Here is a 26,430-nt window from a genome sequence, read left to right on the forward strand (position 1 = left end):
GGAACGCAATATACGAGAATGCGGCTGTCTTTGTGCAACCTTTCTTGTTTGCCCTTCTTTTTTTTATTATTTTTTCGCGTCTCCCGTTTTCCCAGCTGCCGGTTCGCGCACCTGCTGCGTTATTTTCCCGCCGAGTCGAGTCGATTCTCGGAACGCCACGCATGTGGCAAGCGATCCATTTGTGCTGTAAAAAGATACAGAACGAAGGGATTTCGACACGATAGAGTGAAATAACCTTCCTGGTTTTACGGAATAATATCGAAGGCCATAACAAAGCACATCAGTATCGTACAGACTCAACGGGCCCGAGTCAATAAAGAGACTAAGGAGCGCTAAATTGCCACTGTAGCCTTAGCTTGGTGCCCCTTCGGTTCTGTCAGGCCTTTTGTGTGGCTCTAATTGTTTTGGAGGGATCACGAGCCAAGTTTTCAGGTATAGCACAATAACTGAATGTTCTGCACCTGATCGTCGCGCGAAAAGAAAGAACACACCCTCGGCTAAGCGGGCACGTGCTCCGTCTGTGTTTAACTGACGGCGACAAGGATATGTACGCTCGCCGGAAATAATTAAGTTAACGACAAGAAGGTGCTTGCATATTGTTTTCATTGCGAACCTTGCCAACTCACCTCTCGTGGATACGTGCCATATGTAAAAGGCGACAACAACCACGACGAAGACGAAAAAAAAATAAGAAAGAAAGAAAGCAGCCAAATGAAGGTCAGATTCGTTCTGGATATTAAGAATCGATATAAGAATTATTCGCGGATATATAAAAGCATGAAAAATAAGCTATAAATTAATCAGTCCCCTTATTATCAATCAATGATTGATCGATAATAGAGGAAAGTTCTGTATACTGCACTAAGTTACAAAGCTTAAGAGAAAGATAATTCCGTCTGAGATTAAATAAGAGAGAAAGTTGTTTTACACTGACATGGGTATTTTTTTTATTGCTCATTTGCTGTAAAAGAACGGGGGGGGGGGGGGGGGGGGAGGGCAGATAGGCCTCTTTAGGGCCGGCTGCTCCGAAATCCTAAAACACGTACGATAATCACGCAAGTCTTAAATAAAACGAAGAATAAAAAAAGAATCCAAACGAGCACTAGACCCGCAAACACAAGTCACGAGCGCACAAATATAATGTCTCCACGGGTGCCTGCGTGCACCGGTAGCATTGGTCCAGTACCTGGGACAGTCATCCATCACGACAGAAGAGGACAATGCACCCAAGTTCTTTCAGGTATACATACATAATTTAACAGCATGAAGAGAAGATGCTGCGCATACCGATACCGTTGGTTTGTTTACGTACACATTTCGCAACGGTATTGCATTTGCGCGTGTGAGAGTGCGTGCGCGCGGGCACCGTTCAATAAAAGCACTCGACTGGCAGTCTGGCACCGTCGTTTGCCCGGTCTCTGGGGAACTTCGCTTGCCAAAGTACAAAGCCACGAAAGCCCTGCCACCGGCGTGTCTTGAGGTGCAGTACACCTGACGACAACTTTCTGTGGCAGCACAAGGCGCGTGCGTGTGGGCTGTATTTCTACTTACCCTTTAGTCCCCTTTTCCCAGTGCACGCACGGTAGGTAGGCAAGCAGGCTTAGTTCTGATTATCCTCCCTGCCTTTTCTTTATTGCTTATTTCGCTCTTTCTCTCTGTTATATTCCATTTCATATGTAAGGGGCAACGCTGCGGAAGCTAAAGGCAAGTAGTGCGGTGATAAAGGTCTCACTCCGCTCGTTTCGCAGTGCACTTGTGTTTTTTCTTCTTTTTAATCTGCGACGCTTTCGATGGAATAGGCTTCATACATTACAACTACAACTTGTGGACATAAGCTTACGTCAAATTATGCGACGTTTGTGGGCATTTGTGGATAGTATTCGTCCACTGTGCGATGCTTTATTTTTCGTCGCGAGCGCCACTGGTGTGCTGTGGCTGCTGGTCGGAGAAACGTGTCACTCCGCTCGTTCGGCGGTAAGCAGGTTCAGATCAGAGACGCCTTGCACGCAATAACTATACGTCATGTCTTGCGACATACAAGTACGAAACCTAATGTTGCATCGAATCTTACGTGGCGCCCACCTAGATCTTTCTTTCATATGTGACGAACGTCGCACTATATTTTTGCTCGCAAATGCGAGCAGTGAGTGAAGCGTAGAGTTTATGTGGCGTTGCCGGCCATGTATAAAACCGAGTATACAGTTGCCGAAAGGCAGTGATGCGAGTCCAGGTCTCTGCAATATACCCGGTGTTTCAGCGAACACATTTTATTTCGGACATACTGCCAATCCCAACGGGGATTTTAGCAGGAAGGGCATACATACAATAAGCATATTACACAAGTGTAAAATGGTTCAACATGTCACAAATAATAGCGTGGAGTAATTACAAAAGGGCTTTGTTGTGCGTACAATCATTTGACAAGTACATATGATATTACATGTATAATTAATGAAACATTAATACAGAAATTACAAAGTGCGCGCTATCATAAAAAATATTAATTAAAGTTAGTTAGAATACGCACGTAGTGAATGTTTAGGTCGTACAGGATTTAAGCAACGTCTTTCTATAAAGCAAATGGTATGGTTAGTACTTTACAAGTAGCTTATATTTGGGAAACACTTAATTTGCAAGTAATGACAGGAAATATCTTGATTATTGCAAATAGTTATATATGTAGGCAGGCAATTCCATTCCCTTATCGCCTGCAGAAAAACGCAAAACTTAAAAGCAGTTAGTTTTAAATTGGTATTCCTGAATAAAAAGGGGGTGTTTATGACGTGATGGTCCAGTTTCTGAGTTAGGTATTTGGTGCTATCGATTCGAGGCACATTGTGAAAAAGTTGAAACATCATTTTCTGCCGTGCCATTTTGGCACGGTTACGGAGGGTTAGTATTCCATCTTTATCCATTAGTTCGGAGGGGGAGTCACTTGTTATTTGTTAAATTTGTTATTCGTTAAAATTATTTGTTAAAAATGCGTTATTTGTTAAAAATAAACCTTACTGCTTTTCTTTGCACGCTCTATGGTTTGTTAATCAAGTTAATTGTAGATGGGAACCAAACGACGTTAGCGTACTCGAGTACTGGTCTAACAAATGGTTTATAGGCAGGAAGCTTCGTTGTTTGCGGTGTTGTACGGAGCCTTTTCAGGAAAAATGTCTGTTGTATTTCAGATGACCTTACATGATTTACGTGTGCCTCCCACCTCAGGTCATCTGACGTGATTAGTCCAATATACTTGTGTTCTTTAACTGGGGTTAGTTGGGTGTTGCCGAGTGTGTAAGAAAAGTCTGATCTAAGATTTTTCTTAGTTATTCTAAGTAAAGCTGATTTACCTATATTTAATGTTATTTGCCACTCCATGCACCAGTGTGATACTGATTTTAGATCGTTTTCGTGGGTTAGGTGGTCATTGGGACAGTTAATTTCTTTTTATACTGTGAAATCGTCGGCAAAAAGCCTAATGTAGTCTTGATAGATGCGGGTAGATCATTAATAAAAATAAGCAATAAGATAGGAGCCAAGGCACTACCCTGAGGTACCCCTGATGTAACTTTGGTTATTTCAGATTTTTGGCAATTAATTTCGACAAACTGTCTACGGTTTGTTAGGTAAGCACTGATCCAGTCACTAATTGGTCCTTTACCTAATATTGATTCAATTTTTATAGTTAGTTTTTTTTATGGGATACCTGATCAAATGCTTTGGAGAAGTCGAGTAGAATTAAATCTATCTGTTATTGGTTGCCAATGGCTTGTGACACTTCGTGTACTAATTCGGTTAGTTGAGTTCCTGTAGAAAGACCTTTACGGAAACCACGCTGGAATGATGATAGAAAGTGTTTTTCTTCTACGTAGATATTAATGTGTTTAAGGATGATGTGCTCAAGCAACTTACATATTGAGCTGGTTAGTGAACTAGGACGGAAATTGGAAGCGTTCGTTTTGTGACCTTCTTTGTGAATTGGGATTACCTTAGCCATTTCCATTCGCTTGGGAGATAACATGTTGTTAAGGATTTGTTAAATATTAAGAATAAATATTTGGCCATCCATTCAGCATACCGGCTTAAGAATTCGTTTGTTTACAAATTTTTAATTGAAGATATCATTAGGGAGGTTGTGGCCGAATACTGCACCAGGGAGGCCAATTCCTCTTCTGGTGAGGGAGTGTCTTTGTTCAAGCTTAGTGGGCCTTCCTAATTTGGTTGTACCCGGATTAGTATAGCCCCACTCGCTCTCGGCATCTTTCGCCGGTGTCAGGCGTCACTCTAAGCCTGCAGATGTAGTGTTGATATATAGAATGTTTAACAGGGGTAATTGGACATCGAAGGGAGAGGCCTTCGCCCTGCAGTGGACATAGATAGTATGATGATGATGATGCTGCTGCTGCTGCTGCTGCTGCTGATGATGATGATGAATGTTCAACAATTGCCTGCGGCAGGTAACACATTTCTAGTCCGTGAGCTGGCCTACTCGAAGAGGCGTAGATTACCTGCACAAACAAAATCAAAACGCATACTCTACTAATTAGGAAGAATGCACTAAATAACTTCTTAACTAATTACTTTGTGTCACACATTGCAATTTACAAATTCTAGCCGGGGAGTTCTCAAGGTGGATCCACTTGGAACGGATTCTCAGGATGGCACCAGTTTTTATATATTAATTCCCGAACTTTGCGGAGAAATACAATGACGCTCCAGTTAATTTTGTGCTTCAATGAATAAAACAACGTTTTGTTAAGAAATTGGAACGGCAGTGCATTTTTACTGCAAGTTTGACGGCGCATATCTCGTAAATGATGTCGTCCACACAATTATCTTCAAGTGGATATGCCTTGCAATCTCATCCGCTAGAATTTGTGAATTGCGATGTGTGGCATAAAGGAATTGGTTAAAAACTTAATTACTGTATGGCTGTTCATTAATTGATTATGCATTCAATTTTTTTATGCAAGTAATGTCCGTCTCTTCGAGTAGACCAGCTCAAGGAATGGAATTGTGCTATCTGCAGCCGCAGGCAATATTAAAATTTTTTTTTTAAATTGTTCGCTGAAAGTGTTCTCCGTATTGCTACTCCTACATGGTAAGGTGCGTATACGACGGGTTACTTTCTTTCTATCCCTCTTCCTTAATTTTTTCTTTCTTTTCTGACGAGCGAGGCAAGAAGAGGTACGGAGCGCTTTCTGGAACAATGCGAAGCAAAAGAGAAAGGAAAACTTGCAATTCTTGCAAAATTTGAGCGATCATGAAGGGACGTTATAGGCACAAAATGTTCTTTGCAATTCTAGGTATACTTTGTGGCGCAATATACATTTCTTGAAAAAGGACAGAAGAAAGGAAGACAGTGAAGCGCCAAACTACCAACTGTTTAATGACAGCCTGAACAAACGTATAGAAGAAAACACAACTTCCGCTCATGCGCAGGGAGCCAAAGTGTGACAATACAACATGGTCAAGATAACATACTTTGGATAAAGCACATTTCTGTGGAATATAATACGATAGATGTATCACTGACACAATCAGACCCCTTTTTTTTAATATAAAACGCTTCCAACAACTCCCTTGCAGTTTGGTCCCTACTTTTGCCAAGAATCAGTACTTGTTCAAAGCATGGCGTACAACGACAGGCTTTACAGTGCGCAGGAAGATGCGCCTTGTCACTCTTACCGATACTATTAGCGTGCTACCTCAGTCTGTCATTAATACAACGTCCCGTTTGTCCGACGTATGACTTGCCGCAATCTAGGGGTATCTCGTAGAGCACCCCTTTAACACAGTCCCTGAATTGTTTGGCGTGCTGCTTCTGGCAGCCCCGCGGCCCCTCGCGTGTGATCCGGGAGCACAATTGAGCTAACTTGTTGGGAACCGAAAAGACAACCGGAATGCCATATCTGGTAGCTACCTTCTTGAGGTTATGGCTCACACGGTGCACATACCTAGGAAATCTAAGCACCAACTTGCCCAAGAAGAAGACCTTTTGGAATATCTTTGCAATTCGTTAGAACAAAAAACACAGGTTTCCCTTTGTATTGAATCCAAGAAGTTGGCGCAGGAACAGATGAAAGAGAACACAGAGGGGAAGTAATTCATCACGCTAACTTTTAATTTCTTATCTGGACACTCAGGTGTTGCAAGAAATACCATGGGAGAGGACTAGATAATGACATTTGATAGCAGAAAGGAAGCGTTTGTTTTTTATTGATACTGCAAGGTTGGACCTCGTTCACGCAGAAAGAAAACTAAACTTAATTACCCAATGTTTTCTAACCTTGAAACGTCAGTGAATCTTCTTAGATAAAACGACTTATAATGTGGCATCCAAAGAAGGGCTGTTTAATTTAATATCCTGTTGGGGACTCGGTGCTGACGCCCGTTATTGCAAATGGGTCGCAAGCCCCAAGGGTAGCGTTGGCCTGGCGGCCTGGGGCACTGGAAGCATCCGAAGGTCCCGGCAAAGCAAGAGTAGACTGGTAACAGAACAACTTGTTTATTCTAACATCGCAAAAGAGCGGCCGGTCAGGTCGACCGAAGTGGAGAGACGGGAGAGCACGTAACTCAACAGAAGAAATCGGAGCCTCTCTCCTGGCGTCCGGGGGCAGCTGCTCTTATACTCTCGGCGTCGCGGGCCAGAAGTAAGGTCACGGGATGAGCCCACGCGACGGCGGAGCATGAGCCCACGCGACGGCGGAGCATGAGCCCACGCGACGGCGGAGCACGGTCGAGCCGAGAGACATGTTGAGACGAGTGTAGTGACGCATCGCCAACCCGCCGACGGACAGACCTCCTGGCTCCTCACTTGGGGAGCTCCGCTCCCCGGCTGCCGCGCTTTGACAAGCGTGGGCACACACACACACACGCACACACGAAGACACGTGGCACTGAAACACGCCTGGACACGCTTGGCGGGGAGGCGTTGCGGCGGCGTCGAACGGGCCAAAATGTCCGCCGCTTTGAACGAAGCCCCGGCGTCCGTTGCATCCGCGCCGGCATTACCGCGCGTTGTAGGCGAAACGTAACAGACCGCCCCGCCGGGGGAAGGAGATCCCGATGGTCAGGGGACTGCATCCGCTGTCCGGAGGGATGTCGCTCGATGATGCTCATAACCGAAGTTGGGCGTCCTTTGGCGTTTCTTGAGCGCAGCGCACAGAGAAGGCCTCGTTCTCACGTTCAGGTGCACACAGGACACTGCAAAGTGACTTCGGGAGAGTTGACATTTTTGTTCTCGTTTCCGGCAAGCGTTAGAACTACGCCGAAAGTCAACCGCTCAGTCAGCAAGCATGGCACAACCCTCACTAAGCCCTGCCAGGCTCTTTCCCCTTTTATACTGCTGCCTAGTTCCTTACAGTAGTTTAGCAGCACTCAGAACGCGTCCACAAATCGGAAAATTGCACTAGAAAGCACATCATCACTTTAAAACACTACACGAAAGCAATAGGTTAAAAATCCTGCCTCAGGAAGAAAAACATCAGTAACAAGCAATTTTGAGGCTGATTCCCACGTTAGGGGCTTCGACTTAAGCCATCGGCGTTACCGTTGAGACTCCCCTTTTTGTAACGCACCTCAAAGGAATATTGTTGCAAAGCGAGGCTCCAGCGCAGGAGGCGGCCATTTTTGGGAGAGATGGTCTGCAGCCATTGGAGAGGGCAGTGATCCGTCTCAATGATAAACCTCGAGCCAGCTAGGTAACATGACAATTTCTGAACGGCCCACACGATACACGCACACTCTTTCTCGGTGGCGCTGTACGCCTGCTCACGACTCGTCAGCTTACGACTAGCATACAGGACGGGGTGTTCTACTTCTCCATTTTCCCGTTGGCACAGTACAACGCCCATGCCTCGCTCACTAGCATCACACTGAACAACGAACCCTTTTGTGTAGTCGGGCGATCGTAGCACAGGCTGGCTTGTTAGGGCGCTCTTTAGGGCGCTAAAAGCTCTTTCCTTTGTCTCGTCCCAGACGACTGTTTGCGGCTCTGTCTTTCTTAGAGCATCCGTCAAGGGAGCCGCGATATCAGAGTACCTGGGGATGTACCTCTGATAGTAGCCGGCGACACCTAAGAACGACCGAATATCGGTCTTCGTGCGCGGTTGCGGGAAGTCTCGCACAGCGGCCACCTTTATTTCAGAGGGGCGGCGACGACCCCGACCAATCACGTGTCCGAGGTAGACAACCTCGGCCTGTGCTAACTGGCACTTGGGAGCCTTGACTGTCAAGCCCGCATCGCGCAGGCGGGTTAGCACTGCCCGAAAGTGCGCCATATGCTCAGGCCAGGATGTGGAGAATATCGCTACGTCGTCTAGATACGGTAAAGCGAATTCTTGCTGTCCCCGCAACACTTTATCCATGAGGCTTGAAAAGCAGTATGGCGCGTTCTTCAAACCAAAACTCAAAACTTTAGGACGGAATGTCCCCATTGGTGAAATGAACGCCGCATACCTACCAGCCTCTTCTGTAAGTGGAACCTGCCAATAACCCCTGACAAGATCTAGGGTGGAAATAAACTGAGCGCTACTCACTCTCTCAAGGCGCTCCTCGATGTTAGGGATCGGATAAATTTGATCCTTAGTGATGGAATCAAGCCTGCGGTAGTCGACGCAAGGACGAGGTTCCTTGCCCGGTACCTCAACTAAAATCAAAGGGGAGGTATAATCACTCTCACCCGCTTCAATAACACCGAGCTGTAGCATTTTCTTTACCTCAGCCTCCATAATATCGCTCTGGCGGGGTGACACCCGGTACGCCTTGGATCGTACTGGCTCTGGGGAGGTAAGTTCTATGTCATGAGTAAGGACAGAAGTCCTACCAGGCCTCTCAGAGAACAGACCTTGAAACTCTTGTAAGAGCTGGTGTAGTTCGGTTTTCTGCTCAGGCGACAGCGATGCTTTACTTATTAAGTCACTAATGACTTGATCGGTGTCTTTCCTGTTCGTCACTGAGCCTAGTCCCGGAAGCTCGACCGGAAGCTCTTCTAACTTTCCCGCATCGGGAATTTCCTCTCCAGTATCTGGTGCCTTTAACGCTACAGGCTCAATTTTATTCCGTTCGGGCGTGCTCTGAATACCAGCTTGCTGCGCCTCTGACCCTTTCTCATCGTTCAACAACGTCGGCCCCGCAACTACCGCCTTTGCAGCGAGCTCCCGAACCTTCGATCTGGTTAAGGCCTGAACGCTAGCCTCACCAAACAAAAGCCCCTTCTCGCGCAGGAGGTGATCGGACCTGTTCGAAAATAGGTACGGGTACTGGGGGGGCAGCATAGATGACACTGCGGCCTCCGTCTCAAGTGCTCCGAAAGGTCCTTCAATAAGCACTTTTGCTACCGGCAGACACACGCTATGAGCTTCCACTGCTTGCTTGATCCATGCGCACTCGCCCGTGAACATATCGGGTTCTACGTAAGAGGGGTGAACTACATCCATCGTAGCTGCGGTATCGCGAAGCACTCGGCACTCTTTCCCGTTCACGAGGAGGTCTCGCATGTAAGGCTCGAGAAGCTTGATGTTCTCGTCAGTGCTGCATAATGACAAAAACACGACTTTTGGTTTTGTTTCTGGACACTGCGCCGAAAAGTGACCCGGCTTCTGACACGTATAACACACGCGCACTTGCCTCATCTCGAACCGCTTTCTGCGTTCGGCTTCGGCTGCCGCCGTCTCCTCACGTTCGGTCGGACACTGCGCCGAAAAGTGACCCGGCTTCTGGCACGTATAACACACGCGCGCTCGCCTCGTCTCGAACCGCTTTCTCATGGGCGTGAACTTCGGCCTCTCAAACTTGGAGCCAAATTCACCCTTTTGACCGTCCTTAGCTCCACGAGCCCGACGCGTCACAAACTCCTCGGCTAGCTCAGCGGCTCGAGCCACCGTACTAACGTCTGGCCTATCCAAGACCCAGTACCGCACGTTCTCAGGTAACCGACTATAAAACTGTTCTAGCCCGAAACACTGCAGAACTTTCTCGTGGTCACCAAACGCTTTCTCTTCTTTGAGCCACTCCTGCATGTTTGACATAAGCCTGTAGGCAAACTCTGTATATGACTCACTTCTGCCTTTCTCGTTTTCCCGAAACTTCCGACGGAACGCCTCCGCTGACAGCCGGTACTTTTTTAGCAGACTCGATTTCACTTTGTCGAAATCCTCTGCCTCCTCTCTCTCCAAGCGAGCGACTACGTCGGCCGCCTCGCCGGGTAACAAAGTGAGCAAGCGCTGTGGCCACGTTTCCCGAGAGAACCCCTGCTTCTCGCACGTTCGCTCAAAGTTAACCAGGAACAAACCAATGTCCTCTCCAAGCTTAAACGGCCGCATCAGGTCAGTCATTTTGAACAATACTCGTTCTCCTGCACCGTGTGCCTGACTTCCATTACGAGCGCGTTCCATCTCTAACTCGAGACGCTTCATTTCCAAAGCGTGTTGACGGTCGCGCTCTTCTTTTTCTTTCTCTTTTTGTTCTTTAAGTTCACGCTCCTGTCTCTCTTTCTGTTCTTTAAGTTCGCGCTCCTGTTTCTCTTTTTGCTCTTTAAGTTCGCGCTCCTGTCTTTTTGCCGTCTTCCTCTCCTCAATGGTCTCAAGGCATTCCGACAGCTCGTCATCCTCAGCTTCTAACTCAAGAATAGCCCTTAGCAGTTCTGGTTTTCTGAGTTTGTCTGAGACATCCAGACCCAACTCTCTTGCAAGCTCCAGCAATTTCGGTTTGCGCAACGACTTCAAATCCATGGCTGCTCTGAATGCTGCTTTCTCTACTGCCTACTATTGTCTTGCCGCAAACTAACCCGGCAGCAACGACAACCACAATTACCAGCTCTGTTTCTGACACTAACAAAAGCCTGGCAAAACTCAGAAGAAGAAAGTCCCGCACTCACCAAACCTCGCAGCCAAGACTTCAGCGCAGTCGTTCCGCTGCAGGCAACCAGTCATCACACAGGGCTCGTTGCACTGCTCCCGGATGGTCGTTGTGCTGCTCAGCATACATTCAACCGCATCTCTTCGCTGCTGGCCTCCGTTGTCGCGATCTCACCGCTGGCAACCAGTTGTTGGGGACTCGGTGCTGACGCCCGTTATTGCAAATGGGTCGCAAGCCCCAAGGGTAGCGTTGGCCTGGCGGCCTGGGGCACTGGAAGCATCCGAAGGTCCCGGCAAAGCAAGAGTAGACTGGTAACAGAACAACTTGTTTATTCTAACATCGCAAAAGAGCGGCCGGTCAGGTCGACCGAAGTGGAGAGACGGGAGAGCACGTAACTCAACAGAAGAAATCGGAGCCTCTCTCCTGGCGTCCGGGGGCAGCTGCTCTTATACTCTCGGCGTCGCGGGCCAGAAGTAAGGTCACGGGATGAGCCCACGCGACGGCGGAGCATGAGCCCACGCGACGGCGGAGCACGGTCGAGCTGAGAGACATGTTGAGACGAGTGTAGTGACGCATCGCCAACCCGCCGACGGACAGACCTCCTGGCTCCTCACTTGGGGAGCTCCGCTCCCCGGCTGCCGCGCTTTGACAAGCGTGGGCACACACACACACACGCACACACGAAGACACGTGGCACTGAAACACGCCTGGACACGCTTGGCGGGGAGGCGTTGCGGCGGCGTCGAACGGGCCAAAATGTCCACCGCTTTGAACGAAGCCCCGGCGTCCGTTGCATCCGCGCCGGCATTACCGCGCGTTGTAGGCGAAACGTAACAATCCCTATAAACGCGAAAATGGAAGTCATTTAACGCGTTTTGAAGAGTGCTCACCTAATAATGCATGTCCCGGCCGAGAAGTACTATAGAAAGGTTGTTGACGATGGAAAGGAACTCGCAAATGTGAGTGCTTGCACCGTGTTCTCTTTGTGCACGTGCACGTCGCTTTGCTACCTTTATGCCTGCATTAACAAAGAACACATGCATCGTTGAGGGGCCTTATTCAGCATAACAGGCAAGACAGATTTGCAGTTATAGCTGGGACGGCTGGTGCCATTACAATAACGTAGATGTATCCCAGACGTCGGTATTTGCAATCGTAGAAAGAGAAACTCAATGATTAAGTTAGGCGTTGCTGTATAGCAGCGTGCCTGCAATGAAAACTGATGACCAATTTTTTTCTGAAGAAGAATAGTAGTGGTAGTAGTAGTAGTGGTAGTAGTAGTAGTAGTAGTGGTAGTAGTAGTAGTAGTAGTAGTAGTAGTAGTAGTAGTAGTAGTAGTAGTAGTAGTAGTAGTAGTAGTAGTGAGTGGTTGTTTGTTTGTTTCTTTAACTAACTTAGACTATAGGAAAAGAGAAAATTGCTGCTGACCGTACTGTAACAGTCGGAAAGACAAACATTATCTATCTCATTGCAATGACTGGACGATCTGCCGTTGTCCGTGCAGGTGATACTTGAAGATCGTCCCCATCGCTCGTCGGCCCACAAAGCTGTAAAGGCACTTTTGTCTTTCTTGAGAGCGACTGGCCTATCTGAAGGCCTTTGACTTGCTCAAGCACTCCGCGTGCGTGCTCGAGCTCACCGCGGCAGTCTTCCCCTTCCCCTACCTCTCTCTATCTCATATTTCTATTCCCTCTTTCCCTTCTCTCAGAGTAGGGTAACCAACCAGACGCATTTTCGCTTAGCATCCCTGCCTTCTCTCTTTATTTCCTCCTCCTCCTCCTAACTCGTACGACTGACAACTGAATCGCGATCTGCAGAGGGCGACGGAGGTGCGGGGGTAAACGACAGGGACAGCCCAGGAGATTTTGACGTAGTGGGAAAGCTATATACGGAATAATTTCATAACATGATGAGGCATCTACTAATTCTTCAAGCGGTATTTCTTTAATGAATTCCCAGTATGCACTAATCCAAATTTTAGAGCCAACAAGTGAAAGTATTCTGCGATACGTGACATGTGTAAGTAGGCTATTAAAAACGAAATGTTCGTGTTGAGTACTTAGTGCACAAGAATATAATTCTTGCAATCACACGCACGCACACGAAAACACACATACAAAAAGGGGATTTAATCGATAAAGTTCAATCGTTGCATTTCGGTATTTTTTCATGCTCAAGCACTCTATTCAGAAATGTATCTTAACTTGAAGCCCACGGTCGACTCAGTTTAACCGACGCCTGTTGTGAACGCACCAAATGAAACGCAATGAGCGTCTTGGGCGCGTTCACATGAGGCGACATTTATATCAAGTCAAGCATGGCCTTCAAGTTAAGATGCATTTCTGATACGGGGGTTAGTGTGTTCTCCAGGAACTTACCTTATCTGTAGGGACCTTGTGGCTGCGCAAAGCTTCGTCTTATATAGTTCTCAAGAGAGAGACGGGCTAAAAGATAGGTCGGGAGTGGAATCAGAGAACCAATCTTGTCTGCAACATTGCTGTAGGGATCTACGACAAGGTGGGAAGATACCTTTTTCACTTGCCAGGTGTTAGGCCCATGACCATCAAAAGTGCATCACAAAGCAATGAAAGCACTTCAACGCTACAACGCTCAACACTCTTTCGATAAGAGTGAAAGGCAAAAACGCTTGTGCCCTTTGAGCGAGGTCCGCCCTAAAGAACACCAGGCGGTCGATCGTAATCCGGAGTCCTCCACTCCAATCCGGGGGTCTCTTACGTAGCCGCATGTTGCTTCGTGACGCTAAACACTACTACGGCATATTCAATAAACATTCCAAATGAATGAAAATACAGTTTAGGAGGACTGCTTTAACTGCCCAATTACAACTTGACTCAGCGACGCTCTGAAGTGCGGTCTCCTCTAAAAGGTCAGCCTTTTGAAGCGTTTCAGATTCAGGGCGTAACGAACGCCGAGGCTCGGAAGCGGTTGCCACTCTCGCTGTGCCGGAGCACGAGTATACCTAAATTGCCTCGCATGTTTTTTTTTTTTTTTTCTTCATTCGAGAGCGAAAGTGCAGGCCTCTGTTCGTGGCTTTATTCGGTCGAAGCAATTCGAGCACCGGACCGTGCGAGGCGCCCTTCGTTGCGGACTAGTTGGCAGGCACCGCCATTCTCACTCGCTCGCGCGTCCTTCTATGCAGTGTACACCCAAGGAACGCAGCGCAGGGACGCGGTGTAGTTACTACTCCCGCGACTTGCCAGTACGGCACGACGGGAATAACAATGGGGTGCACTTTGTTTGCGCGTTTGGGCCGCCCTTCGTTATTCCATGCAGTTACCTGTGTCTGGCAGCTAACCCGTTAGGTCAGCGCATGGGATCAGGGGGAGAGGACGTGGCAGTCCTGTCATGTCGGCCTTCGATTAAAGGTTCACTAAAGGAAAAGGAAACAGTAAAAACGATGGGAAAATAATGGTGTTGAGTCAGGAGAACGTTGGTGAAAAGTCCGAGAAAGATGAGACTCTACTTGACAACATGTATACCGGGCTTTAGGAATTATGTTCCTCGATGAAAAAGCTAATCTCACGTGCGCTCTGTCTAAGAAACTTCGCGTTTTCAATCGCAGACCACTCGCTCGCTCGCTCACTCACTCACTCACTCACTCACTCACTCACTCACTCACTCACTCACTCACTCACTCACTCACTCACTCACTCACTCACTCACTCACTCACTCACTCACTCACTCACTCACTCACTCACTCACTCACTCACTCACTCACTCACTCACTCAGCCGGCTACATAATACAGCCGGCTAAATAACATTGAAATCAAAGGCATCCCCTGTACACAGGGCGAAGACTGCGCTGTCATTTTGAACAGAATTGCAGAAGTTGTTGAATGCCCCATTGCATCGACAGACATAGACGCAGTTCATTGTGTCGCCAGCAAGACACTAGAAAAAAGCATCATCGCCCGTTTTTGTTCGCGTGACAAGAAAAACGAATTCCTTCGGAAAGCTCGAAAAGCACGTTTGCGTACGTCTCTGATAGGTCTGACAGGAAGCAAGGATAGCGCTATTTACGTCAATGAACACCTGACCACTGACAACGAACGACTATTCAGCAAAGCGCTGGCCCTCAAAAAAGAAATGAAATGGCGTTACCTTCAGAATAGGGTCTTCAGAATAAGTGCCGAGTCAGATCTGCGCATCTTCACGTAGATATCAATTCGCAACATTTGTCATTTTCATAATCTGTTCTTGACAACATTTCCTCTATGGCATTGCTCTCAACAGCTTAAACACAATATCGTTGCTCGCATTACTACACATCAATGCGCGAAGCTTATGCAAAAACCAAGATAGCATTACTGCCTTTATTGATTCACTTGGTCATTCCTTTTCATTTTTGTGCATTTCCGAAACTTGGCTTGACTCTTCTGATGGTAATTTATATGGTTTTCGGTAGTTTCATTCCGAATACTGTCACCGCAGTTCGGATCGGCATGGCGGTTCGGCTATCTTCATATCATCGAGAATCAAGTACGAACGTAGGCTTGACCTATGTTTAAACGTATCTAAACGTGAATCGGTGTGGATCGAAACTAACCTGTCGCCTTCTAGTAATCGCAATGGTCTAATCATTGGTTGCATTTATCGCTCCCCATCTTCATCTATTTCTGATTCCTTGCACAACCTTTCCACAGTTCTTCATAACGTTTCAGCTGAAAACAAACAGATTTTAATAGTTGGTGACATTAACATCAATTTACTGGATACTAATAATAGCTCAGTAATATCATATAGCGATTGTTTTGTTGGATTCGGGCTTGAGTCCTTAATTACTTCTCCTACTAGATTTTCCGCTTCTGGAACTAATACTCTTCTTGATCACGCCTTAAGCAATATCACACCATCTCCAAGTGCGCGTGTCATTGACATGTCTATCACAGATCATCTTCCCATTTTCGTTACCTTTGTTACAGAAAAACCTTACTATGACACTAGTTACTTCACATCCAGGTTCGACCGGCATAACTTTGTTAATACAATAAATAGTACCAACTGGTCATCAATTGGTAATCTATGTGATCCTGAAGAGGCACTCGAAAAATTCTGCTCATTATTTTTTAAAGCTGCGTGCGCTAGCACTACAACTGTCAAATGCAAAAAAAAAAGTTTAAAGTTACACGTAATCCCTGGATAACACAAGGTTTGTTAACGAGCATGCGTAAAAAAGATAATCTTTACAGGAAGACTAAAAAACAACCGTTCAATGTGAATCTAGCGCATCGCTATAAAAAATACAGTACCATGTTGAACAACCCTCTGAAAAAATCAAAACGGCTTTATTACGAGAAAGAATTCTGCAAAGCTAAATATAATCCTAAGAAACAATGGCAACTTTTCAACGACTTTTTGAATGCACCCCAGGCTAGTAGAACCATTGATAAAATAACTTATAAACATAACACTTACACTGCATCGTCTTGCATTCAGTGATTACTTCCATGAAGTGTACAGTAACAGCCCGATAGCCTCTTCCTATCCATGTAACCGCTGCAATCATACATTCTTTCTTTTTCCCGTCACAGCCGATGAGGTCTGTTCTGCTATATTAAATCTAAAAAACACTTGCCCAGGTCTAGATAATCTCTCTGCCTATCACTTAAAACTTGTTGCCCCTCGCATTGCGGAAACACTAAGCAGCATAATTAATCTAATTTTTAAATGCGGTACCTTTCCAAGTTCGCTTAAGAAGGCAAAAGTAATTCCTGTATTTAAAAAAGGTGATAAATCTCCTGTGTCTAATTATCGCCCAATCTCTATTTTGTCCTCCATTAGTAAACTTATCGAGAAATTATTTCTGAAACGTGTAAACAGTTACCTAACAAAGTTTAAGTTGTTGAAATCTTGCCAATTCGGTTTCCGTCCTGGCAGTTCGACGAGCTTAGCTCTTATTGCCTTAACCGATTACATAAGGTGTTCTATTGACAGTGGTAAATTTGTTGGCTCAGTATTTTTAGATTTTACTAAAGCTTTTGGCACTGTGAATCATACCATTTTATTTGCCAAACTAGAATCTTTAGGTATAACAGGTCCAGCTTTAACTTTTCTTAAAGATTACTTACATGACCGTGAGCAAACAGTCTCTGTAGGGGGCGCTTATTCCGAGTCGAAAGTTGTTAATCAAGGGGTACCACAAGGCTCAATACTGGGACCCTTGTTGTTTTGTATTTACATTAACGACTTACCCGATGTTCTTGACCTTTCTAATGCCATTTTATCTGCTGATGATACCACTATTTCCATGTCTGATAACTCTTTAACAACCTTACTCCTTAAACTGAACAATGAACTAGCAAAAGTTGTTGAATGGTGTCATTTAAATCATTTAATTTTAAACCCTCTCGAAACTCAGTTCATGTTATTTAAAACGAAGCAGAAGATCGTGCCGTTTCCCCCCCCGAGTAACTCTCGACAGTCACCTTATTCCTGCAGCGGACTGTGTTTTGTTCCTTGGCATAAAATTAGATTCTCACTTGAAATTTACTGATCATATTGCGTTTGTTAAACAGAAAACAGTTTTCGGCATAAGAGCTCTCATAAAATCACGTGCATTCTTTTCAGAACACGCATTATTATCTTTATACTTTGCGTTCATTCACAGTCATATCACCTATGGTATTGCTTCCTGGGGAAATACGTATAACTGCCACCTCTCGTCTATTCAACACATACAGAACCAGGCTATTCGCATAATCACTAATAGTTCCTTTTACTCAAATGCCCTCCCGCTACTCCAGGCAAACTTTATACTACCTGTATCTGGCTTGTGTAAGTATCGTCTAAGTGTTTTTTTTAATTAGTTAACAAACAGCTTCCTTACGAATTTGTGGACTACAAATTACTCACTAATACCAACCACACTAGGTTTGCGCAGAATTACAACTTTTTATTACCTAAATGTAACACAAACTATGGGAAAATGGCATCCTCGTTTTCAGCTTTAAACATATGGAATGACCTACCCCATTCACTTAAACTAACGTCATCCTTGAAAGTATTTAAACATGAGTTAAGATGCTTTATATCTTACTGCAAATAGTTTCATGTCGTATAACATATTCTCTGTATAATTATGCCTGTTGATATATGTACTTTTTTGTTTGTTTTCTCTTACTAATGTATAGCATTACGCGCATTCATTTGTTTTCCGTGTACTTTTTTTATATTTGCTGCTTTAACCCACGTTTTGTACACATCGCTTTTTTTTCTTTTTAGAACCGAGGGTCCCGTTGCAGTCATTGACTTTGGGACCCTCGTCTGCATACTATTTGTTGTTTACTTATTGTTTTTTGAATGACGAATAAACTGAAACTCAAACTCAAACTCAAACTTACTTACCTGCCACTCTTCACCACTTGCGCCCTCTCATACAAAGTACGAAAGTGAAGCACAAACCCAAGAAAAGGCACGGCGCAAACGCAAGGAAAGCAGGCTGCCAATGTGGCCATAAATGTACGGCTCGCGTCATTAAGTCGTGATACCTTCGTGCACCATCTTCATTTGCATTATTCCTATACAATGTTCTCATTTCCTTACGCAGTCTCTTTGCTCGAACTATGTTCTCCGTGTTTCCGCGTGCTTCTTCCAGTCTTTCTCGGATCTCTTTGTTCCCGGATCCTTCTCGGCGTTCTCTTGCCAGTTTATTAGGCACAGCTCTTCTCCTGATCTGTCGACCTCCATGGCCATTACCTTTTTTTTTTTTTTTTTTCCGCGGCAGTCGTCGTCTTTACTCATTACCTGAGTCAGAGTGCACTTTAATATTCATGACGTGTGCGTTTCCTCGATAACGTGCCGCTCCAGGCCTGAGTTTTCTTTTCTCGGATTCTTTTATCGAACATTGTTGCAGGATCACGATATTGCCATCCTCACTGCAGCTGCTGTTAGGATACTGTACCTGACTCTCGAGCTGTCGATAGGTTGGCAGCTTCGCTACAAAACGGCGTCACCAAACGCTCTCAAGCACAATGCCGTATGATCTGTGTTGCACCTACTTGTTCTCGCAACTCCGTATACGTAAGTTTAATTTGGTCCTCTAATTCTGTTCCGCAGTTTGTCTGGGCATTGCACTGGTAATATGTATGGAGTACATTTGAACATTCTTCTTCTGCGTTATAATAGTTGGAAAACGTCCCATGGCAGCATACAAAACCAAAACAATGATAATATCTTACGAATGCATACTGAAGAGTTAAACCACGAATTACAGTCAAAGATGAACGTTTTGAGAAAATAAAATGTACATCTGACATTTTGCTACAGATGGTGCCTGGGTGACCTCAGGCAAAATGAAATATTAGGTTTCAGTTTGCAGCTGGCAAATCCTCTTAGTAGTATAGCATATGTAGTATAGCATATGTCGCCTTGAAGAAGACAAGTCCACTTGTCGAAACGTTGGCTCCTGCATTCACCTTGTTCACGTTTTGCTCATCGCCTTGAATTGCCATCTCCCGGATTCCCCGTCTTTTCTCTTAGTAGTATAGGTTACTCAAGTGAGGACATCCACTTCTCAATCCCACTTTTCTGCCACCTCATTCAACAACCCAGATTCATATCCTTTACTTTCCACAGTGCTGCTATAGGTAGCCATGCCGATAGCGAGAAACCATGTTCCTCCCCCCCCCCCCCCTGCCCCCTCTCCCCATCTTTCCGGCCCATTACTAGCATATTCTTTTACATACTCACGCAAGTGGGAACGAGATACGGATTTTCGTAAACTTCCACAATGCCCATTCACAAAGTGGGCACCCGGCCGAACACATCACGTGGCGTTATCACAATGGTCACCACACGAATACGTCTTGGCTGGGATGCTGCGGCATTATCCAAGTCTATTCAAGGTCACATTGAGCCCTTGTGAAAGCGACTTACTGGAAGTTTCACAAGGACGTCTGGAGGTCAGGAAGGCTCCGTGGCTCAGGAGAGGAAAAAAAAAATCATGGCGGTTCACTTCTTCAGTGGCTTGTACTGCTCGCAGACATCGTAGACAAGGTAAACTGAGTCTTCCAAGTCACTGCTTACACAGACGTTCAACTTGTATATACTGAAGAACGCTGCAGAAAGCCTATTTCGCTTCTCAATTCTGCAACATGGCTATCGTATAGGTTTAAGGCCGAGCGTTGCGAACTTGCAACACTTCGAGCTAAAGTGGGCCGAACCTCGTCGCCAACGTGGAAAAAAGAAGTCGTGTTCACACCTCTCATTCCGGCGGTTCCTGCGTGCAGGCTCGAGTTGTCGGCGTTTGCTGCTCTCCTTTTGCCACCGTGCACACACGCGCGAACGCGGAGCTCCCGGCGAACTCGTTTCCAGGGCTTCCAAAAACGCGGGCGGCCCTCCCCGAAAGGCAAGAGCCGGCGAAAGCGCGAGGCGTGAGGTACTTATACTCTCGGGGCAAGGCAAGCGGCGCGGTTCCGAAAAGAGCCACTCGATATCTCGGACCAAATGGAGCAACGTACTACGCGGTGTCGGAGGAGAAACCGACGTAATCTCGATCGCCGACGGACATTTCGGGCGGCCGCGCGCGAGACGCTGGAATAGACTGGGCGCGGCGGCTCCCGTTTTCGACTCGGACAACGTCGAGACACACCGCGAAAATAAAAAAAAGGAAAGGAAAAGAAAAGAAAGTGACAGAAGGAAGCAAACGAAAAATGAAGCGCAGCTCCCCGCACTGGCATGCACAAGACTCCGCTCTCGTCCATCCGTCCGCGCCTTCCGCGCCTGCGTCTTATTACCCCCTCTCCCTTCGTAAACTAGTTTGTCAAAGTACGGCGCGCGCTCCGGGGCTGAGCGGGCGGGCGCGTTTTGGCGCGAGACGGCTGCCCCCCCGTTTTTCTGTCCGCTTGTAGATAAAGACGCAAATTTAATTCTTCTTTTCTTGTTTTCTTCCTGTTCTTTCTCTCTATCTCTCCCGTTTGCATCTCGCCGACGAAGCGTTTGCAGAGATCGCCCATTGTGACCGAACGGAGCGCGAATAGTGGTCGTAGTAGTAGTGGTTGGTCTCCACTTTCCGGGGCCCCTTTTGACGCTGCCTGTCGGCGCGGCGTGCGGTCTCTTAACGAGGCAATCTGCACTGCAAGAGAGAGAGAGAGAGAGAGAGAGATGGAAAGACAAATAAACAAGAGAAGAACGTCGTCTTGGTTGGGCGGGGGCGAAATCTGTAGTGCAGTTTTCGCGGACGCTGCGCAGGAAGGACGGAACCAGTTGCGTTATCACGTTATTTCGGCAAGTGAGAGAAAGGGCTGCGCCGCTGCTGCTAATGCTGGTCTCTTGATTGCTGCATTTCCTCGGCAATCACCTTCCCATTCCACGAGCCGCGCAGTCAGTGTCCATATCTGGAGGAAGAATGAAAGAAAGAAAGGCGAAGAATAATAATAATAAGAAAAAAATAAATAAAAGCGAGAGGAAGTGACAGGAATTAGAGCAGAATTCAGTCCACTCTCGGGAGAAGTGGAAAAGGGAGAGAGAGGGGCGAGCACGGCGCTCATTATTAAGTGCATCCAACCTTCCGGTATCCTAGCGCCCGAGCGGGTATAAAAGGCGGGCCCAGAGAACGCCCAACCATCACAACTCAGCTTCACTCCTCTCGAGTAAGCCCACTCGACTCAGCTCCAGCCGCTCCGCAGCACCCAAAAGACATCATGAGGACCACGGTAAGCGAACGGCACACAGCAGTCACTTCGACGGGGCCTGTGCCAACAGCTTCTATAGTAACTCCGCAGGGCGCCACTCTTCTGGATACGACCTCCTCTGCCTGAGCTTTCTTTCGGCTCTTTAGTGTGAAAGAGATACGTGAGGTGCCGATGGACTCGTGGCGAAGATGCAAACGATCCCAACCTAACCTAAGTCAAGGGAACTGCGGCACCGCTAAACCTGTGCTCGGGTCTCAAATGACATTTCTTACCAGCTTTGAAGCGTAGGAGTTTGGCAGCCCATTTAACACTCTACTAATAAGTTCCGTGCATTTCTTTGCTGCACAGCATTTTCTGATCTGAATGGTTGTCAGTAGCTTTCAGACTGTAGAAAACTTGACGTGGTTAAATAAATTGCACAGGTACATTGGACCATGCAGTGTTCGATACATCCAGACTGAACATGGTGTTATTAGCTCTCTGAGAAATGGAAACGATTACTGATTGATTTGATGATGTTGGCAACGTTGGAAACTTTCGTCCTCGAATGGAACGCTTGAAAGACACCGAACTTAATTGGTATACCTTGCTCGAGTGAGCTTAATATCCTCGTGCAGAAGAACTTTAGCCAGGTGAAATCTAGGCATTCTGGTGGTGTTTAGGAAGGCAGTGGAACAACCAGGGTAGCCTAGTTTAAGGGCGGCGCAAAGTTTAACTCTCTACTTTCAGTTTTACATTCCTCTTGTGATACTCCTTCACTCACAAGACGGATGAGCGCGAAGAGTGAAAGAGGCAAGATTATTCGGCGTACATGTGTGTTTTTGGAGCAGACAACTGACGCGTCGCCTTTCCTCGCAGCTGATTGCCGTTGCCCTTGCTGCCCTCGTCGGCGTCTGCTTCGCTGGCGTCGTCTCCTACGGCGGCTACGGAGGTGGCGGCTATGGCGGCGGTGGCGGCGGCTACGGTGGCGGCTACGGCAAGTCCCTGCCCGGTCCTTCCTTCCTCATCAAGAGCCTTCACCACGTGAGCAAGGTCAGCCACGGAGGACCCATCCTCGCCAACTACGACCTCGGCGTCTCGTACGGCGGAGGTTACGGCGGCGGCTACGGCGGGGGATACGGTGGATATGGATTCGGCGGCTACGGAGGCTACGGACACAAGGGCTAGAGCAATGAGCAAGCGGTCGAGCTACGCATAACGAGAAAGACAGCATGCGCAACCGTGTGTGAGGAAATTCGAGATCTACGCCCCGATTCCCCTTACCCTCCCTCCCTTCATGTACAGTCGCGGTAACGGAAAAAAAATAAGGAAGAAGGGTAGCTTCGGGGCTATGTAGCGCATGTGACATCTACCGTGAGTGCGTGGACTGGTGGTCTGTAGGCTTGAAACACCATGTGCAACAGTACACAACATCATGGCAGAAGACGTCAGTGGCGGACATCAGCGGCAGAGAAACCACTGCTCAGGAGAAGGACTTGGAAGGGCGCCTGGCAACTTCAGTAGTCACAAGAGCGAAGGCGGGTGCCGTGTCCCCCGTCCTCGCGATCGAATGTCTGCGCTTCATGCCCCGTTGCGATTCCCTTGCTGCTTTCTACAGTGTTGTATATTTTGTACAGATGCCTGTGGTCGCGCTGCAAATAAAGAGTGAGTCGAACGTTTGACTCCGTGTGATTTTTTGCACCCATTCATAGCAGGCGCTTTGCCTCCATCGTGCGACGGTTTGGAGCGACAGCTGTTTGGCTTTGTTCACCCTCCCTCGCATCCGCACCTCTACCACCACCTTTATTATATACAAGAATCTCGACCATTCAGCTACCTTTCATCACAAACCGCCTATTTACATAAGCGCAGGTATATGACAATGCAGTCCTCAAACACGCTGCCCGCGAAGCCCTTGCATGGCGCCCGCGATACACTCCTGTGCGTTCAAATTTGTTCCTCGCACCTGCTTGCAGCTTGAAGCCATTAGACCGGAACTTTGGCTAGTTCGTTGGAGTGCATGTTAGAACCGCAGCGCTAAACACACACGCAACTAAGAGAAAAACCGCAAAACACGGCGTCATGTTTTGTGGTCCTTCTTGGCGTTGCCTATATCTTGCGCTGCAATTCTAGTATATACTTTACACGATCATCCAGTCTCTACAACCTGAACATGCATTCGTGCATGCAGCCCACGGGAAGCTACGTGAACACATGTTGCCCAACGCAGGACAAGAATTTGTGCCCCATTGTCTACATAGACATTCGGCATCCGACCGGACAAAACTGCACAAAGTGTAGTTATAAGCCACCTGCCTTTCCTTCCCTCTCTCTCCCTCTCCGTGCCCTAACTGCTTGGGTGGACCCTAAAGAGACCGAAAGAAATTAGATCGCTAACAATTTTCACCTATATAGACAGTTCGTAGATTTTACAACAATGCAGCGCAAGGACCTATATAGTTGCTTACGCTCCTCAATTCCGCTTTTCCTCTCCTCGCTCTCGCTCTTTAATTCTCTGCAGAGCTTTCACAGGACTGTGGCAGATATGTGCCGATTCCACTCGCAAGCACCGACGTAGCAGGTATGCTTTTGACTGCATGGTATTGCGATAGTACACTGGTACATAGCACGTATGCAGCGAGTTCCACGAACAGACGCCTGCATTTCCTGACTCCTTCCTGAATATATACCGACCACTTGGGCTACCAAGGTGTGAAGAAACATTGCTGCACCGGATGTGGCTTGGCCATGCTCTTTCATAATTGGATCGGCCGACAGACCAACCTGTGACACTTACAGCTGGGAAGAAAATATCTCGCGTTTTCTGTGCATATGTTCACGTTATAGCACGGAGAGGCAGGTCCTATATACAACGTTATAGACAGACTGAAAAACCGGTCTCTGTGAGAGCAGAAATGTGCTATAGGACCGTGGTCACAACCGACACGTGCGCTAAAGGCACCCAGAGCGCTATTTCGCTTCCTGCGATCGATGGACCTGCGAGAGAGATTGCTTATGGTGACGTGTGCCAGTTAAATTTTTACGCAGATTCCTGTTTCCTTACTCGCCTTTCTCCCTTCCTATCTCTTTAAATGCGCTTTCCCCTTTCCTCCATTGCAGGGTAGCAAACCGGACTTCTTTTTGTTAACTTTCCTGTTTTTCCTTGGTCTCTCTCTCTCTCTCTCTCTCTCTCTCTCTCTCTCTCTCTGCGTACACGAAAGAAAAGGGTTGCTGCAAAAGCACTTGTTGAAACGCCCTCCGTGTTCCTTTGTACCTTGCAAGAGCGAAATTTCCAGCGAACCACAATCGACAAATCGACTAGTCTACAAGGATACAAATCTGTTTACGAGCTGTTCATACACTGTTTGAACACACGTTCGTGAGGACTACTGCCGCACACCACTGAACGTACGGTAAATATATTCCGTCGCATTATCTGCGGCGCGCATAATTCAGTAGCGTATGCGTCGATCGACTGCGCTACGTCTTTCTTATAGCTCTCGCGTATATACCACTATGCACACTACGAAATGGACAGCATGCATGCATGCGCCAACGCCGTGGCTTCCTCCCACACTTGCTCACGTGTCGTTGGCAGGCGCGGCCGCCGTCGAAAGAGGTCGACATCGACCCCTTTGCCGGCATACAGGGCGCTCGCTTCCCGTGCCACGCGAAAATCAATCTCCCACCCGCCCCTGTTTCCTCGACGCCAAGCTGAGCGGACGCCGGCCGTTAGCGCGCCAGTATTTTGTTTCTCGCGCTCCGTGTAGGAGTCAGTCGATAACGGATGGCGCGACAAGGGGCGTTTCGAGCGAGCGGCAGTCAGAAAAATTTACGGCCCCCGAATAAATACCGCGCTGTCACGAGCGGGAATCTCCGGTATATACGTCGATGTCGTTCCTTGCGCTGCGAAGCGTGACCGTGATTTCTTTTTCTTTTTTTCCCGCTGGGCAAACATGAGTGGAGCAGCCCTGCATAGAAGAGAACGCGCGTCATGAGAGCCCCCCCCCCCCCCCCCGCCCCCCCATTTAAGGCAGGCGACAGAAGCATGCGCTCTCACGCGTTCTTTCCACTGGTCTACTCGTTAAGAATTGGCAGTATAGCTGTTATTTATTTATTTATTTATTTATTTATTTATTTATTTATTTATTTATTTCACGCATAGGAGTGCTGTACTTCAAGTATAGGACCTCTTAGCTCAGTTGGAGAAGCTGCTAATATTCTAGATGTATGTAGGCTGTATTGCAAGAAAAAAAGAAAGGATTAAAGAAAAAAAAAGCTGCATATTCTAGCGCAGATATTTGAATCATTATGCAGTGGTAAATAAATAATATTCAACTAGATGCAATACGAACATATGTCTTTGTTTTCATCGTGTGCAAAGTGTATATGATACCTCACGCATCGTTTACGTTTATACACCACACATCACAACTTTATTATCGTGCAATGTTTGTTTTTATACACTACGCCGTTCAGAAGCTTCGCCGAAATGCCAGCACCAAATCATGCGGAGGCATCACTACGAGACGTCGAAACAGTGATGTCTCCAGTATGGTTGTCGAGGGAAGAAGAAGGAATGTGCGAGAAGGGACATAAAACTGCACGACACATATGCTTAGGTTTCTGCTTCGCTTCATCTGCCGGCACGTTGGAGCAGGTCGCCCGGCAAGCCGTGAAGATTACGTTCGTCTTTAATTCCCGGTCTCCGATATCCTGTTGCTGAACACTCTTGTCCAAATTAAGGCCCATTCATCGCCGCGATTCCCTCTACCTGAAACCCGATAGGTCCACCCGCGGGTTCGGTCCCATCGCCGATGAGGCCTCAAGTCACAGGCCGTCGGTCGAAGCTGCGGTGAGCGATCGCACAGCGGGCCTCAATTCTCGGGTGGTTCGTTGACGGCACACAACACGGTCGTATGTGTGCTGCGAGCCATTCTCTTTTT

The 26,430-nt window shown here is 47.1% G+C and overlaps 1 protein-coding gene across 11 annotated transcripts in view; it reads left to right on the forward strand.

Moving 5' to 3' along the window:
- Positions 1-23,159, forward strand: part of LOC126545891 (uncharacterized) — a 74,219-nt gene extending 51,060 nt beyond the window's left edge. For 6 of the 11 annotated variants that reach the window (XR_008608832.2, XR_011893392.1, XR_008608837.2 and 3 more), the window contains one exon: positions 22,364-22,452. Coding sequence is in view for 1 of the 11 variants with exons in the window: in XM_050190625.2 (XP_050046582.1) it covers positions 21,515-21,526; positions 22,364-22,672 (321 nt within the window). In the remaining 10 variants the exon portion in view is untranslated. Of the gene's footprint in view, positions 1-21,420; positions 21,527-22,363 lie in introns of those variants that run through there. The other 5 variants (XM_050190625.2, XR_008608841.2, XR_011893393.1 and 2 more) reach the window with 5 other exon arrangements.
- The last annotated feature ends 3,271 nt before the right edge of the window (positions 23,160-26,430 follow it).

This window comes from Dermacentor andersoni, chromosome 3, assembly GCF_023375885.2.
Source record: "Dermacentor andersoni chromosome 3, qqDerAnde1_hic_scaffold, whole genome shotgun sequence".
Taxonomy (NCBI): Eukaryota; Metazoa; Arthropoda; class Arachnida; order Ixodida; family Ixodidae; genus Dermacentor; species Dermacentor andersoni.